At 44.6% G+C, this 17,203-nt stretch overlaps 1 protein-coding gene across 1 annotated transcript in view; it reads right to left on the bottom strand.

Moving 5' to 3' along the window:
• Positions 1–16,766, bottom strand: part of MAML3 (mastermind-like 3 (Drosophila)) — a 615,975-nt gene extending 599,209 nt beyond the window's left edge. Inside the window, exon 1 of the mRNA XM_006887025.1 lies at positions 16,281–16,766. Coding sequence (XP_006887087.1) covers positions 16,281–16,754 — 474 coding nt within the window. The 5' untranslated portion in view covers positions 16,755–16,766. The remainder of the gene's footprint in view (positions 1–16,280) is intronic.
• Positions 16,767–17,203: the final 437 nt, after the last annotated feature.

The raw sequence follows: 17,203 nt of genomic DNA, 5'->3' as shown, positions 1-17,203 counted from the left end.
CATCTCATCGAAGGTCTTCCTCTCCTTTGCCGCCCCTCCACTCTGCCAAACATGATGTCCCTCTCCAAGGACCAGTCCCTCCTTGCAACATGCCCAAAGCATGTAGGTCATAAAGTAAAGTATAAAGGAAAGACCAAACCAGCTGCCACAGAGCCAATTCTGATCCACAGTGACCCCACAGGACAAACAGAACTACCCCATCGAATTTCCAAGACTCTTATGGAATCACATTGTTCCAGCTTTCTCCACAGAGTAGCTGATAGCTTTGAATTGCAGACGTTTTGGTTAGTAATGGATCAGTAGAGCTCCCACACTAGAACACGATGCCTCATCTGTAGACATCATTGGTGTCAGCTGGTGCTGTTGTTAGATGCCATTTTAGTCGAAACTCCTTCATAGGTTACCTTCCAGTGGGTTTTTAGAGGGTGTAAATCGCCAAGAGCAGACACTTCCACCCTTCTCAGCAAAGCAGCTGGTGGATTTGAACCATGTGTTCTTGGATGGCAGCACAATTCCTCACCTATTAGGCCACCAGAGTTCCCTCCACCAGAGCTCCCTCCTTGCTAGAGAGTGGTCTGTAATCACTCCCCCAATCTCTTATATTCCCACCTTAGCTTGTTTCTCTGGCTCACATCACTGCCAACTATACTTTGTCCTAGTTTCCAAGCCCTACTAGAATTGTGACAAAGGTAAAAAAAAAAAAAGGAAAGAAAGAAATGGTAACAAAAGGAAAAGAGGGACACATACGGCCCGAGGTAGGAGAGGCCAGGAGAAGATAATGAAGTCAGCATCCTCCTTAATGAATAGCAGGGGCAGGCAAGAATTGGCACCATCATGTCCTCCAACTTTGGCTCCCTAATCTGAAAACGTAAAGTCAAGTGGGAAATGATGGCTATTTAGAAAACATAACCATTCACACAACTGTTTCAAGAAAGAACACTCCAGCGAGGTGAAGGCAGAGCCATGCGGCAGCCAAGAGCACAGATTCTAGCACCATACTGCTTCAGCTTGTAATTACACGTTGCTGTTGGCTGCCACGGAGTTGGCCCTGACTCATGGCAGTCCCCTACACATAACAGAGTGAAATGCTGCTTGTGAGCGGCAGGGCTTTCAATGCTGACATTTTGGAAGTAGATAAGTAGATCACCAGGCCTTTCTTCATCGTCCATCAGACTGGAAGCTCCAGGGAGTTCTGTTCACTATAATAGTGACACACACCTTATCACTAACAAAGCAGCAGTGGCTGCAAATAACATGCACCAGGTTAGCAGGGAATCGAATCTGGTCTTCTGCAGGGAAGGCGAGAGTTCTACCACTGAACCACCATGCCTTCGTGTAAACACATATGCCACAGTTGTTATTATCTCAGTGGAGGAGAGCTGATAGTCTGAAGGTAAACCAAAACAACCAAGGACTCGCTTGCAGGGAAGTCTTTGGACCAACTCAGCACACGTGTATAACGAAAACTGGTAGGACTTCTCACTGCCTAAACAAATGCTATAAGGGGGACTGTCGAAGCAAGTCCATTTTGATGCATTTTCTACAGTTGGCCAGGTCAGCAGGTAGTTATTACCATGTTACACAGATGACTGGATTAGTCAGGGTAATTTAACCTGTAGGAAGTGGCAACTCACAGACCGGAGAGTTTTATGACCCCTCCAACCTGCACTCACAGACAACCCCCTGCACTGTATCCCAGCTGAGACACGCTTTACAAATGAAGCCCCAGTCAGGCCTGGGGATCATGAAACTCAGGTAAGATAAAAGAAAACAACAAACTTGCTGGAGAAAGTTAACGTCCTCTGTTCATGGAATGAAGAGGAAGCCTGGTCAGCCCAGCTGCTACAATAACCTCTTTAAGACCAGAAAAGAAGTACCACACCATTCCTGCAGGATGTGTTGTCTGCCAAGTTCACCGCCTTTAACCACCAGTGTTCACGTAAGACCATACACCAGACCCAGTTACTAATTACTTTTTTTAAAGCCATATTTCTAAGCATGTGCAATTATCATTTGCTGGAAAATGAGTTGTAATGCAATTCAGGTGCTGTATTAAACCATGCAGGATGATGAGAATTTCTGTCAACCTGTTGTTGTTGTTGTTTATACAGAGTGTATACAGAGAATCTGTGCTTTGCACATATGTACAAAGGGTAAGTGTACTGTTCATGACAGCAGTGTTTAATTAGCAAAACATTAAAAACTATTAACAGTGTCTGAAAAGGAGTGATCATTACAGAACATCAATATGGAATGCTAGACAACTGTTCAAAGAATAAGCTGGGTCTCTTTAGAGACAGATATATTATTCTAGATAATAAAGCATATTAAGTGGACAAAGTAAACATTCAAATAATATATATTTACTATAATTACACTTAGTAGAAAAACAGTAATGTGTATTTGTGTACAATGTATAATAAACAAGTAAATGGGCAAAAGTAGGTCTGGAAAGGTATATTGCAAACAGGTACTTCTGAGCAGAGGAGCAACACTGAGGAAGAAGGGTTAAATTACTTCTCAGTCTCTTATCTTCACTTAGTAACTCATCCAACAACTGTGTACTGAGTCCCACTATGCAAAGGTCCAGTGGCCTCGTCCTTGAGGAGCTGGGCTGCTATCTTTCAGTCCACATCCACCAGTGGCTCCTTGGGAGGATGATGTGTTATCTCCTCCCATGTGATTTACAGCCTTGAAAATCCAAAGAAGAGTCAGCTCTGAATCAGTTCCCACTCAACAGCAATGTGAGAAACTATGTAAAGGTAGGTCCTTTTCTTGTCATGAGGATATGAACATGAATAAAGACATAAAGTCCCCGTCTTCACACATCACACACACACACACACACCCTGTTACCCAGTTGACTCTGACCCCCCGCGATCTTATGTGTCAAAGCAGAATTGCCCTACAGGACTTTCAAGGACTGATCTGGAGAAGCATAGAACCAGGCCTGCCTTCCAACGAGCTCCACGGATCTGAATCGCCAACCTCTGGTTAGCAGCAGGGCTTTCAACCTTTGCACCCCTCATTCTTTCATTGTTTAAAAAGCTTTGTGATTTTTAAAAGAAAGATGTTACCATCCTTTCTTTAAGTCAACTGGGCATCTTTTGCTAGACCTGCCTACTCATCAAGGCGGTCCTTTATATCTTCTACTCAACAACTCAGCTCTTTGTAGTGAAGTCAGAACTGACCCAGAGCTGACCCTCCGGCAGGTTTCTGAAGCTGTAAATCACACAAGAGATCTGGTGGCCTGGTCCTTAGAGATCTGTAATATTAACATGAGGTCCTACCTCTCAGCAGTTCAAGACTCCATTAGTTGCTCCCAGGGAGAAAGACGAGCAATCTCCTCCCATGCAATTTACAGGCTTGGAGACCTGATGAAGGGTTAGTTAGGTATCCTTTCAGACTCAACAGCAATGAGAGAGAGAGAGAGGCGTGTTTATATCTTATTTTGTTATTATTGTTGTTTTGTACCTTCAAGTCAGAACCAACCCGTAGCTGACCCTACAGAGAGTGTTCAGAGGCAATTAATCACATGAGAGGAAACTGCCCATCTTTCTCCCTCAGCAAAGTTGGTGGATTCAAACCATGTGCTTTTGGGGAGTGCATTACAGCTTCTTACCTCTATGCCAATAGAGCTCCCTATTATTATTATTAGGTGTCATCAAGTTAACTATGACAACTGCAACCTTATGAACAAAAGATCAGAGCCTGTGCCATATTCACAATCTCCAACATGTTTTTTGCTATAATCACTGTATTAACCCACCTTGTTGAGGGTCATCTTTTTTGCCCTGAACCTTCTACCTTTTTCCAAAGAGAGATGGAGAAAAGATTGAAGTTGTCAGTGATTTCATTTTACTTGGATCCACAATCAACGTGCATTGTAGGGGTAGTCAAGAAATCAAAAGATGCTGGATTTAGAAAATCAGCTGTCAAGGACCCCTCCAGAGTGCTAAAGAGCAAAGATGATAGTTCAAAGTGGACCTGATGGAGGCCATGGCATTTTAACTGCTTCCAAAACATCTGAAAGTTGGGTAATAAAAATGACAGAAGAGTTGATGCCTTTGAATGGTGGTGTTGGAGAAGAGTACTGAATATTGTAAGAACTGCAGAGAACAAACAAATGTGTCTTAGAAGAAATGCAACCAGATGCTCCTTAGAGGCAAGGATGATGAAACTTTGTCTTATATACTTTGGTAATGTTTTCAGGTGGGGCCAGTCCTTAAAAAAAAAAAAAAGACATTTACATCTTCTTGTTGTTATATGCCATCAAGTAGTCTGCAACTCATAGTGACCCTATACAACTTCTCTGAAGCCTGCCCTGTCCTGAACCCGCCTCACTAATTCTAACACACCAAACCCTATTGCCTCAGTCACTGTATCAATCCATCTCATCGGGGTATTCCTCTCCTGTGCAGCCACTCCACCCTTCTGGGTATGATGTCCTTCTCCAAGGACCAGTCCCTCCTGGCCACTTCCTCTTGCCTGGGGGATTTTTCTCCAAGGACCAGTCCCTCCTGGCCACTTTCTCTTGCTTGGGGGATTTTTGCCTTCTTAATGTAACCCAAAACCTGAATCCCAATAGCTAACAGTCATTCATCCTAAATTTATTTCCTTTAGGCCATAAAGAGAATATCTAATCTCTTCTTCAAATGAAGCTCTTCAAATACTTTAAGAGAACAATCATATGACCCCCAAAATAAGACTAAATGCCTACAAGTCTTAGAAATACTCATTTTTATTTATTTTCCAACTGAGAAATACTCTTAATGTGACTGATTTCAAATGCACATGCACATGTACCTTCCTAGTTGCTTCTGTTTCTGAATATTCTACCCTTTGTTAATTTCCCCTCAAAGCTAGATGCCAAATCTTGACCATGTTACCAGTGTCACTCAGTTGAAAAAAAAAAAAGAAGAAGAAGATAGACAAGATCTGTTTCATTATGACAAGCATACTTTACTCTTACTGGCCACCAGCCCAACTATTCCCCTCCTCTGATAAACCTACTTTATTTGAAAAATAATAAAATCTTGTTCTAGAAAATAACACATGCAAGAAGATACAAAAACACATGCAAGAAGACACAAAGCATTTAGCACTCCTGGGATTTTCCTAAATATGACTTTATTAATTACTTCTATTAACGTGTCCTAAGAAAACCACCCTTTCCTTGAACTAATTCCCAAATACCCTTTCAGTAGAGCTAATCTGAAGCCTGAAACTCCTCCCTGCCATGTTGTTCTGAGAGCATGGATGCTGTTTATGCAGCGTGCCAGGAGCCTAGAACAGAGCCTGACATGGGGCAGTCACTCTATGAATAGGCAATACCTATTCATTAGCCCTTGGCCCACATGAGCCTCAAATCAGTCATCTGCAAGGCTGAACAGAGAGAGAGAGAGAAACAGCGACCAGGTGAAATCAAAGACATTTATAAAAATATGCCTAGCCGTTGTATAGCACATTAAGTCTTCAGCATTCTTAAATATATTAAATCAATGGCTGGGAAATCAGTGGGTCCCATCAATCACCACTTAGGTGAGAAGAGTGAGTACTGTTCACCCTCCTGACAGGCAAGGAGACAGAAGCAGAGAGCGATGAAGGGAGAAGCTGGACTGTCACGTGAGCAGCCAGCACAGGCTGCACTCTGTCCTTTACCTTCCTCCTGGCACGCGACCTCCTCCTCTCTTGACTCTTCAAGGACTAATAGCCTTTTCTACAAGCTGTGAGGACTAAAGCCAAAGTGTGTAAGTTCATCTCCTAAGCAATTCCCAATGTCTTTGTTTAAAGCAGGACTTCTCTGCAGCAGCAAGGCCAGCATTCTGGACGGGCAAATCTTTGTTGGGGTGCTGCCTCGTGCCCACAGGCTGGTTAGCAGCATCCCTGGCCTTCCCTCACCAGATGCCAGTAGCACCTGCCCCTCACCTGCTCCCAAGCTGTGATGACCAAAAGTGTCTCTAGACATTGTCAAGTATTCCAAGGGGAAAAGGAATAAAACTGCCACTGATTTAAAGGGATGTTACGGGAAATGCATTCACATGGCTCATACAGTAATTTAAAAGAGCAGCAAAGTCTTTTAGGAGCATGACTTTTTCCAGATAAAGTAGCCCAGACCTTCAAACAAAAACCTCAAACTCATTTCCATTGAGTCAGAACCAACTCAAAGCCGACCCTCCATTGGGTTTCTGAGGCTGTAACTGCACGAGGAGACTGCCCATCTTTCTCCCCTAGAAAGGCTGTTGGGTGCAAGCCACCATAGAGGTGCTTCTTTGGGTCAGCAGCCCTACTGCCTATGGACTACACCATCAGAGCTCTTGAAAACACATGTTTAGGTTTTAGTGAGGTCTACAGCTTCAGAAGAACTCACATTGCGCTTTATCTCAATAAACTATCAAGGCATCTGTTCACCACAAATGAGCAAAAACCCACGTCTTATATTTATCTCCCTTGCTGTCCATTGAGATGAAGCCTCTAAAAATCTCCATCCCCCTCTACTTTCCCTACATTATCACTACTTCCTTGGAGCCCTTTGTCAAGCACCTTAAGGAGGAGCTTTGGTTAGACAGTGGCCCAAGCATTTGCCTACTAACCAGGCCAGGAGTGCAAACTCATGAGCTGCTCTGCAGGAGAAAGATGTGGTATCCTGCTTCCATAGACTGTACAGTCTTGGAAACCCTATGCTCTACTCTGTTGCTCAGTCAGAATCAACTTGAAGGCAGTGGGCGGGCTTGTATTCCCATATCCTTCAGATACACTTTCAATCATTTAACTATATTCAGTATCTAATAAGCATATTAAAAAAATGGAAACTAGTTAACCACTGGAAGAATAAAGGAGACAAGGAGAGTTTGTCTCCAAGTTTGAATCTGTACAAATAGACTAGCACACTTCCGCATTTCCCTTTGCAGAGAGAGAAGCCCTTGTTCAGGCATGAGTGTTCTGGGGGTAGAGAAGGACACTGGGAGAGGGATGTAGGCTAACTAACAGTTGTATATCCTGGTCAGCGTCTTTGCAAGCTCAGACAAGCATGTACACAGCTGAGAGCAGGAGCATCCATAAACATACTGTGCCACCAGGGCTCCCTTAATAACCTGACTCTCCTCAACATTATGGGGATTTAAAAAGTTAGAAAAGAAATTCTGAAGGCTGTTGGTTAAAAACTAAATAGTTCCTTTGATTTTTCTACGGTGGGTATACTATTGTGGAAAGCGTTCTAAATGTTAGTTACTGATAGGTTGAAAAATTCCACTTCATTAATGAAAAACAGTGTAAAAAGTCAATTAAGTACAAGGAGAAATGTTTTCTCTCTCTGAATGTGTCTGTCTCCAGTTAGCTATCTAAAAGGGCCCACATCATGTTTAAAAAAAAAAAAAAGTCCACACTACTATACAAGCCATTTCCAACCATTAGAAGTTTCAATATACTTCAAAGGAAAGGCCTCTCCAAATTACTGAGGAGTAGTAATGTCAGATGACACAACCTTGCTTGCTGAAAGTGAGGAGAACTTGAAGCACATGTTGCAGAAGATCAAGGAATGCGGCCTTCTGTATGGATTGCACCTCAGTGTCAAGAAAATAAAGATTCTTGCACTGGACCAATAGGCAGTGTCATAATGGATGGAGACGAGATTGAAACTGCCAACAGCTTCAACCTGCTTGGATCCACAATTAGCACCCTTGGTACCAGCAGTCATGAAATAAAAAGACACATTGCACTGGGAAAATTGGCAGTTAGGGACCTCTCCAAGTCATTGAGGAGTAGTGATGTCAGTTTGAGGACTAAGGTGCATCTGATTCAGGCAACAACAGTCTTTCCAATTACTAGCTATGCATCCGAGACCTGGACAGTGAATAAGGATGACAGGGAAAGAACTGGCACCTTTGGGTGTAGTGTTGGAGAAGAGCACTGATCATTCCATGGAGGGCCAAGAAAACAAATAGCTAGCTACGTCTTGGAGATGGTGCAGCCAGAGTGCTCCTTGGAGGCAAGAATAATAAGTCTTCACCTCACATACTTTGGACATGTTACTAGGAGGGGCTATTTCTTGAAGAAGGACATAACTCTGGGAAGGGTGGAAGATCCGCAAAAGAGAGAGAGATCCTCAGTCAGGTGGACTAACATGGCTACTGCTGCAATGGGCTCTTGTGTATCAAAAAGTGGATGGCGCAGGTCAGAACAGGGTTCAGATCTTTTGTTTACAGGGTCACTTTGAGTTGTACTCAACTCAATGACACATAACAACAACATCTGAGAATACTCCAGCACCTCAATCAGAGAAAGGTAAAGAATCCAATCACAAAGTGGGCAGAGGATATGAATAGACACTTCACCAAAGAAGACATTAGAATGGCAAACAAACACATGAAGAAATGTTCAAAATCCCTACCTATCAAAAAGATGCAAATCAAACAACTATATCATCTCATCCCAGTAACAATAATAGCAAAGTTCAAAAGAGCAGCAAAACAAATGCTGGCGAGGTTGTGGAGAGATTAGAACCCTGATTCACTGCTGGTGGGGGTGTAAAATGTTGCAACCACTATGAAAGGTGGTCTGGCACTTTCTCTAAAAGTTGGAAACAGAAATACCATTTGACCCAGCAATTCCATGACAGGGAATATACCCTAAAGAAACTAGAGCCACCACCAAAACAGATATATGTACACTCATGTTTATTGCTGTGTTATTCACAATAGTAGTGATGGAAGCAACTCAAGTGCCCATCAACAAATGAATGGATAGGAAAATTATAATACATTCACACAATAGTATACTAGCATCACTGAAAAACAAGGAACTAGTAAAACATTACACGACACGGGTGACCCTGGAGGACATTATGCTGAGTGAAATATCTCAGTCACAAAAGGACAAGCACCGCATAAACACCAGTGTTATAAAATTACTGACATGGGGAGGTGGGGAGAAACTACAGAAAGAGAGGATAGATAATGACCACTGCACTAGAACAGATGAAGAGAGAGAACTGTTTAAAAAGAATATATGGATAGCTGATGAATAGAGAGCAGGATAAAGGAAATGGGAAGGATTTCGTGTGATAAACAATGCATAAGAACTTTGTAAACAAACCAGTATAAAATAAAAATATATTTAAACAAAAACAAAACATGATTAGGCATTATTTGTATCACAGGAGTCTAGAATAAGTGTGTTGCAAAGTGTACTGGAGGAGGGGTAGTACGAGAGGAGAGAGGAAATTGTGAAACAATGAAATTTTTAGAAAAAGAAAGTGAACTGGGGGAGAGGGAAGGAGAAAAAAATGTGCAACAATGAATGAATGAAAATTCAACTCTTCTCCAAACTTTCTTTAAATTCACAATTTTTTTTATATAAAAAAGAGGTATTTAAATTACTGTTGAGGAATTTTTTTCCTTGTGCCAGAAGTAAGGGAGCTCTGGTCCCCTAGAGTAGAGTGCTCCCAAGCTAACCCAAAGGGGGCAGCTCTCTTGCTGTTTGAACCCACCAGTGGCTCCTCAGGAGAACGGGGGATAATCTTCTGCAATTTACTGTCTCTGAAAACTCGTTAGAGGGTCAGCTGTGAGTCAGTCCAGGCCAGATGGCAATGAGAGAGAGAGAGAGAAGACAGAGGAAGTACCACAAGACTTTTGAGGTTTTTATTAAATTCCCACAAGAACAGTAAGAACAGTTTGCCTTTAAAAAACAAAAGCCAAAAAGCAAATAAACAAAAACAAAACAAAACAAAAATCCTGAGCCATCATATTAAATTCCATTTCCTATGTAAATGTGTGGCCCTAAGGGAAGTCTGTGCTTCTTTCCCCCAAACAGCTCTTTATCTACTATGTAAAAGTTTCTCAAGTGTTATCAGAGCAAAGAGCAAGGGAGACTGAAACAAAAAGTGGGCTTCTCCTCAACGCAGGGTGTTCTGGTGGCCTCGTGGTAAGGAGTTGCGTGGAAGGCACACCGCCGCTAGAATCCCCCAGCTGCTCTGTGAAGCAAAGATACTCCTGTGAAAACTCTGAAAGCCCTGGGTCAGCGATGGGTCAGTTCCAACTTGAAGATACATAACAACTCAATGTGGAGCCATTCCATGTATTATATATACAGCATGCCCTTGTTTCCATGCTAAGCAACCCATGCAACTTTTGTTTCTTCAGTTCTTTAAATGTTTTTTAGATGGTAAGTTTTAAAGTACGTTAAGGATAAAGAATCAGTCGCAGATGATAATATATTCTCTAGAAGCCACATTCCAACTTACAGACAGGAGAATGAGCCACTGTAGTTGAGTCGTTTGGACTCACAGTGACCCTCTCAAGAGGCGATAAATCTTTACTAGGAAAGGTGATTGCCCCTTTCTCCCACAGAGCAAAGGGTGGATTCAAACCGCCAACATTTTTGCTTAAAGCAACACATAACAAATTTCACAGTCAGGGCTACCTTTGCAGATATCAAGGTTAAAATTTGTTTGAAATAAGAGAAGAGCAAAGCATAGCATTTCATCTAAAATATCCTGGGACGAGGCTGTAATTCAACCTGAAGCTCCTGAGAAGCCACTGGCATCAAGTCTAATGCTGATTTAAAAAGTAACAATCAAAAATTCTGTGACTCCTTAGCACCTAGTTAGACTAAGAGAGTAATACCGGAAATGCACAAAGGATACTTTTTATCAAGTCTGTACAGATTTGGCATTTTAACTTCTAGGAAACAATATGGACTGTGTATCAACATTGTTAAATGAATGACTTAATGGATACATGAATTAATAAATAAAAATGCAGCCTGTTCTTCATTATGTATGCTAATAAAGAGTAAACAGGGTATAAAATCAAATCCATAATTAATCCAAAATTATAGCAAACCAAATTGTTTCATTAGTTATCAGAGAAGAACCAAAATGAAGCCTCTCCTCCTCTTATTCTTTCCACTCTTCACTAAAGGTGCTCAAGAGCAGTGAAATGACCAAAAAGGTGGTCACAGGAGGGAAAAGGAAAAAGAAAACAAGTAGCTACAGGATCTGAAAAGTCAGTAATCAACTGGTGCATAATAGAGCGGAAAAAACAGAAAGCTGTTTCAGAGACTTTAAAGGCACATTAATACAAAAATCTTGAGATTGAGCATTAAATACAGTCCTCTTCTTCATAAGAGTTCGATGAAGTCCAATGGACAGAATTCACAGTTCTTTATGATGTAGGAAAACAAATTACACCACCATACACTCAAAAACTCGCCCTGCAACAGCTGTGGTGCAAGGTAAAAACAGTCAATCTCCTTCCGTGCGATTTACTGCCTATGGAAATCTGCTAGAAGATCAGCTGTGGGTCATTCTAACAACAACCGCAAGACTCAAGAATATATTCCCTGATTGTTAATTAACAAATATTCAGCATTCATCACAAATAAAACTCCCAAATGACATCAAGCACTCAAATACATACAAAAATAAGGACATAATGTAAAATGATTTTATACAAGATCTCTTCTGCAGTACTGGCACTAAAACCTGTCAATCTTTAACAACAGTTGGTGATTGGATAGCTTAAGGGAAGTATTTTTAAAATAAACCACATATATAAAATGTTCATCCTTCATCTTAAGAAAATGTCAGAACACCATGTACCTAGATTGGTCATTTCCCTCCTGTCAGAGGGAAAAAAAAAAAAAACACCCACAAAGATCCTAAAGCTTGCCTTTAGAACTGGAATGGAGAGGGTAGAAAGAGTGCATCAAATGCACCAGCTACTTGAAATGTATCTTTCCTTGGGTAGGAAATCAGCCTAAAGAGCATGTTGTAGATTTATGATTAATGACCACCTATGCTTCTACTTTTCTAATAGCTGGTTTCCCAGTACTACATAAAATGGACAACGATCAAAGAACATAAATAACAGTATTAAATATGCATAGATGATAGGAGCTTGTTGGTTTTTTTTAAATGCTTCTTGAGAATAATATTTTTTTTTAAAAAAAGGTACACATGTGATGCACAGAGAAATGAAATTTCAAAGTTCTTCAAGAATGTAAGGCACATCCTATGCAAATTATAAAAGGCTTTCCAAGAGCTCATTAGTAGTTTCTTCATTCATAGTAACAAAACAGGGTAAGCCAATTAAAAGGTTAGTACAGGAGAGATGCAGAAATGATTTGGTATTACATGATGGCCAAGAAACCTGAATATAGTTTGTAATTCACCTTCACTAGGAGAGGAAGTGGAAAATAAGTGCGATTTATGATGTGGTTTTGTAGTGGACTAACATGTTGCATATGTTAATGTTTCCTGGATCTATTCCAGGAACAGATGACATTTGTGGATGAATTGTCATTTTCTTCAAAACTCAGTAATTAATGTATTTACTATCAAATAAATTTTATATGATAAACTCTCCTGAGCAAGGTTAACATAGGATTATGAAGTGTGTCAACTGTGTAAATCAAGACTATTCTGGCAAAAGGCGTTAATATAGTAAAAGGTTAAAATAGTAACATGACTCTGATCCAGGTTAAGAGCAACACCATTTTGAAATTTTGAAGACTGTACTTTCCTGCTTTGAAGAATGTCCAAATGATTACGCCCCTGTCAAGTCAATCTATGCTGAGATGACAATGAAGCTGCCAGTTGAAATTTATCTCTCTTCCAAGTACAACAAATAAACAACGTCTCCTTTTGTTACCACTAAAATTTAAAAGAATAGTTTAGGAAAAGATAACTTTTTAACAAAGACTCTCTAGTAGGTAATATCAAAGTTTTCTCACTAACTCCTTTGAAGGCCAAAAGGCTTCTGTATAAGGTAGTGGTGATCATTTGTCCAGAACTAAATCTTCACCTAAGCTAATGCAGGCTCAAAAACCAAGACCTTGATATGTTTTCCAAGAGATTTCCAGTGTCTCTATGAAGAGGGTTCCTGGGGGCCCACCCCCAGCAGCCTGGAACTAAATAATATTTCTATTTCACCTCATTCACCCTTTTTGTTTGTTTATTTGTTTTGTTTGTTTTTAATGTCTATCCTTGTAAATGTACAAGATAGGAAAACAAATCAAAAGAGGTAAAGCCCTCATTAGACTGCCTTCTTAACCCAAGCCAGGCCGAAAGAAAACTGATCGATATTTAGTACTTTGGACATACTGGCCCTAAGAAGGTAAACAATAGCAATAAAAAAGAAAAGAATACTATTTATCTTTATTTTTATCATCACCATTATTATTATTTGGCTCTGGTTGATCATTGCTTTTCTTTAGGGCTTTCCAAATCAAGAGCCCTGTCTGAGAGCTAATTTTAATTGCTCAGCGCTCTGCCAGTGCATAACTAGAATCCAACAACCAATTCAAGGAAATGAAGATCAACATTTTCTTTGAAATCTCCATTTTTCCATGATCTTATCTCATACTCAGGCTAAGTTAGAGCACTGTTTCATTTTACAGGCCAATACAAAATTTTTAATTATTTTAAAAGGAAATATAACTTGTAAAGGATATTTGTCTTTTCCATGACACAGAATTTACAATGAATTCTTTGCTGAAGATTTAAGGCTGTTTGTTTTCATTATTCACACGCTAGTATGAGAGGGAGATCCAAAGGGGAACTAAAGGAGACTAAGAATATACCCTTATTTTGTATACAACTTCAGCATTTACATAGGGTCTCTAAGTGTAAAGTACTTTTAGAATATTGATATAAATAAGGCTCTCTGGGCATCTGCAAGTTTATCTGTTGTTAATCTGCTATGTTGGACGTCACTGCGGGATTTACAATTGATGTCTCCCTCTATTCTAGGGAAAAAATCATTCTAAAGTAAGCTCTGACTTGGGCTTCCAGGTAACGTCTGCAGGTAACACCTGCAAGTGTGTTATAATCCAGGCGCGCGTACCAAGTCCTCCTTTTCTGCCCATTCCAGGGCCCATACGGCACCCACGGGAGCACCTAAACCAGAAAGGAAAACTTTCTGGCCACCAACTTCCTCCCGCCCGTGGTCAAAATCGACCCAGCAGAGAGACCCACACCGGCTTTTGTTCCAGGCTGGCCCAGCTGGCAAGGGAAGCACTTAGAAGTCCTGCATCCCTAAGGGCCGTGAGCGAGCCTGTGGAATGGGAAATTTCGGAACCTCACGGGGAAAGTCCCTATCTACGCAATCCGTGCGTGTAAGGTGTACAAATGCACGCACAGAACGTGGCTTAGGCGCGGCTGACACTCCAGCCGCCTTTAAAATTCTATTTTTGTCCTAGGCTCAGAAAGTGAGTTCCCCATCCATGGAAATGCTTGCGAGTGCTTTCAGGGACGCGAGGGGGCGGGGAGCGGGAGGCCACGCCGCCTGGAAGCGAGAGAAACCAGGTACCAGCAGCGGACACAGTCAAGATTTAGATCCCTCCCCGCCTCTGGGTACAATCAGAAAAGCTACAGTGTGTCAGTGGTTTTGGGGCTTCCTGTTTGTAAAGAGAGACCCTCCTTCCCGGCCTCCAGAACCGCGGTTCTTCCTAAAAACCGAGTCGACCAGGAGGAGGGGCAGAGCAGGGGGGTTGCGGGGGGAGGGGCAGAGCCGTGGGCACTGCGGACCCCTCCCCGCCAGGCGGCCTCCGGGGCAGCGCGGGGCCGCGAAGCGGACAAAGCGCCTCCCGCTCCCTCCCCCACGGCCGCGTTCCAAAAGGGAGGGGGGAGGCGGGCGAAAGGAGGGGGAGAGGGCGGTGGGAAAGGGGAAGGGAGGGGAAGGTACAGCCGGCGGGACTGGGCAGGATCGCTCCTGGGAGGGAGGAGAAAGAGGAGGGACTAGGGCGGCCGCGGAGAACTGGGAGGAGGGAAGGATTCTTGAAGCCCAAGATAAACAAATTGTTCCTCCTCACGTGTGGGGTGGGGGAAGGTGGGGAGGCTAGGGAGCGGGTGCTGCGGCCTCCCCTCCCCCAAGCCGGCTCTTTGTCACCGCGAGCCGGCCCGAGCGCACGGCGACAGCCTGCAGCGGCAGGGGAACGACGACGGCGCCAGGCCAGGCAGGGGACGGGTCGCGCGATTTCTGCGCTGTACACCGAGAGGGTCGGCGTCGCGGATGGAGGCATGCCGTGCGCGGGAGCAGGCAAAGGCGCGCCAGCGTTCCGAGCGCCCGGCCAGCCCGCACCCCGGGGCCGCGCGCGCTGTGGAGGGGGTGGGCTGCACACACCTTTCCCAAGCTTCCGGCCTCCCCCACCCAGAGAGGAAAGAAAAAGAACCCGAGAGAAGAGATAAGAGAAAGGATTATACCCTCAGGGTTAAGGGGTGGGAACTGCCCCTTCCTCCTTAGAAGTTAAGCCATTGGCTGCTCGTCTTACATGGAACCCACCCACCCAGCCATTTAAGCCTCTTTCACCTCCCCGCTACCTACCACTCCTCCGGGTTTATTAGGCATGCCCACAAAGTTGGCGGGGAGTGGGGCGGGGGAAAGAAGCGGCGAAAGCTCATGGCAAGGCAAGTTTAAGAGGAGGGAGAAGAACCCCCAAGCGGAGCGCAGTGGTGGGGGCGCCAGGCGCACGGAGCTAGTACTGGGGATCGCTCTCCCTTCCCGCCCTCGGCGGGCGGGTCCTCTTCCCTGGCCTCTGGCCGCTCCACCTGCCGGGCCAGCCCCGGGTCTGGAGCAGAGCGCACCCGTCCCCCCCCCCGCGCGCGTCCCCGTGAGCGTGCGCGCGTAGCCACCCTCGCTCGTTCCTCTCCCACTTCAAAGTTCATTCACAAAACTCTCAGACTTTCTCAGCCCAAAGTGGGGGGGGGGGTGGCTAAACTAGGGAGTGGAGGCCCTCTCCCCCCCCCCACGCCTCCCCACAGCGTTTGAGGGCCTAGTGCCCGCCCAGAATCTGCGACAGCATCAATTTCTTCTCTCTGCACCCGGCGGATGTGCTGGGAGGGGTGGGCGAAGAGGGACGCGTCAGGGGAGGCGAGGCGGCACCGCGAGGGGTGGAGTGGGGAGCAGTAAAGAGGAGGAGCAAGGTTTCAACTCTGGGTTTACTCTCTTTCAAATTAGTATCTAAGAGAAGGAGAGGAGGAATAAAACTTTTCCAGCGCCTCACTCCGGCGCTCCTCGAAGCTCCCTCCTCCCCTCGCAGTCGTGACTGGCTTTTCCTCATTCGCCCCCTCCTCCCCAAATCTGACAACCCTGACAGATTAACAGGTAGCGGCGACAGCAGTTCTTTTCCCCGCAGAAAAGTTGACATTAACCCTTCAGCTTCAGCCCACTTCACCACCGACCGTACAAATCAGACCCCCCGACACACACCCCAATGTAAGAAGCTCCACGCCCCCACTTGCACCGCCGCGCGCCCCACGCCCGCTGCCAGTGCGCCCTCACCATGATCAGCGTGTGGTTCCTCTGCTCGGCCGAGGCAGCCTCTGCATCTTGCTGGGGTTTGCTCGGGTGCTGCTGCTTGCCGGTGCCGGCGCCCGATTTCTTGGCCCTCTGTTCCAGGGTCCGCTGGTAGAGGCTCACGGTGTCCCGGCGCTCTAGCTCCAGCTGCTCCACCTGAGCCTGCTGATACCTGTTCTCGCAGTTGACGTGGTGCCGCCGGCAACCCTCGATGCGCTGGCGGAGTCGTTCGACCACGGTGCTGTGCTTGGGAACCGCCGCCGAGCCGCCGCCGGGGGCCCCGGAGCCGCCGCCGCCGCAGCCGCCGGCAGCGGGGTGATTGCTACTCGGAGCAGCGGGAGTACTATTGGGAGTATTATTCACACCGATCCCGGCCCCGCCGAGGCTGCTGTTCAGGCTACTGTTGATGCAAATACTACTGCCATTCGCGGCAGCAGTGGGGGCTGCGAAATCCCCCATCCTGCTCCCTGGGCACACTATTTTGGAAGAACTTTTTTTATCCACCCCCCTATCAGCCTCCTCCTTGGGTCCAAGGATTAAAATAGTTTAAGTGGAACGCGGGGGAGACGCAAGCACATGGATGGAAACAGCGATCCCGACGGGGCGGAAAAAAAAAGGGGGAGAGATTTTGGGGTGGTTTTGTTTCCTTTTTTTAAACTGTAAAGCTCGAGGGGGGGAAAAGAGGGGGGGTGTTATCGGAATACCATCAGACACCTATCAACAAAAAGAATCGCAACAAACTGAGCCAGCAGCAAATCGGGTTGCAACTCAAGGGGAGATCCGCTCCTCGCCTGCCTTCTTTTTATAATCCATTATTTTCTAATAAATTCCAGGAGATTTCCGGTGGTTGGCAAGCATTTTCTCCCTACGTACCGAAAAACACACCCCATGTACACATACAAGCATAT

Source organism: Elephantulus edwardii, unplaced genomic scaffold (genome assembly GCF_000299155.1).
Source record: "Elephantulus edwardii isolate Elephantulus edwardi_28Jun2011 unplaced genomic scaffold, EleEdw1.0 scaffold00053, whole genome shotgun sequence".
Classification (NCBI taxonomy): Eukaryota; Metazoa; Chordata; class Mammalia; order Macroscelidea; family Macroscelididae; genus Elephantulus; species Elephantulus edwardii.
The sequence above is the reverse complement of the archived record's forward strand: the minus strand, read 5'-3'. Positions and strand labels throughout refer to the sequence as shown.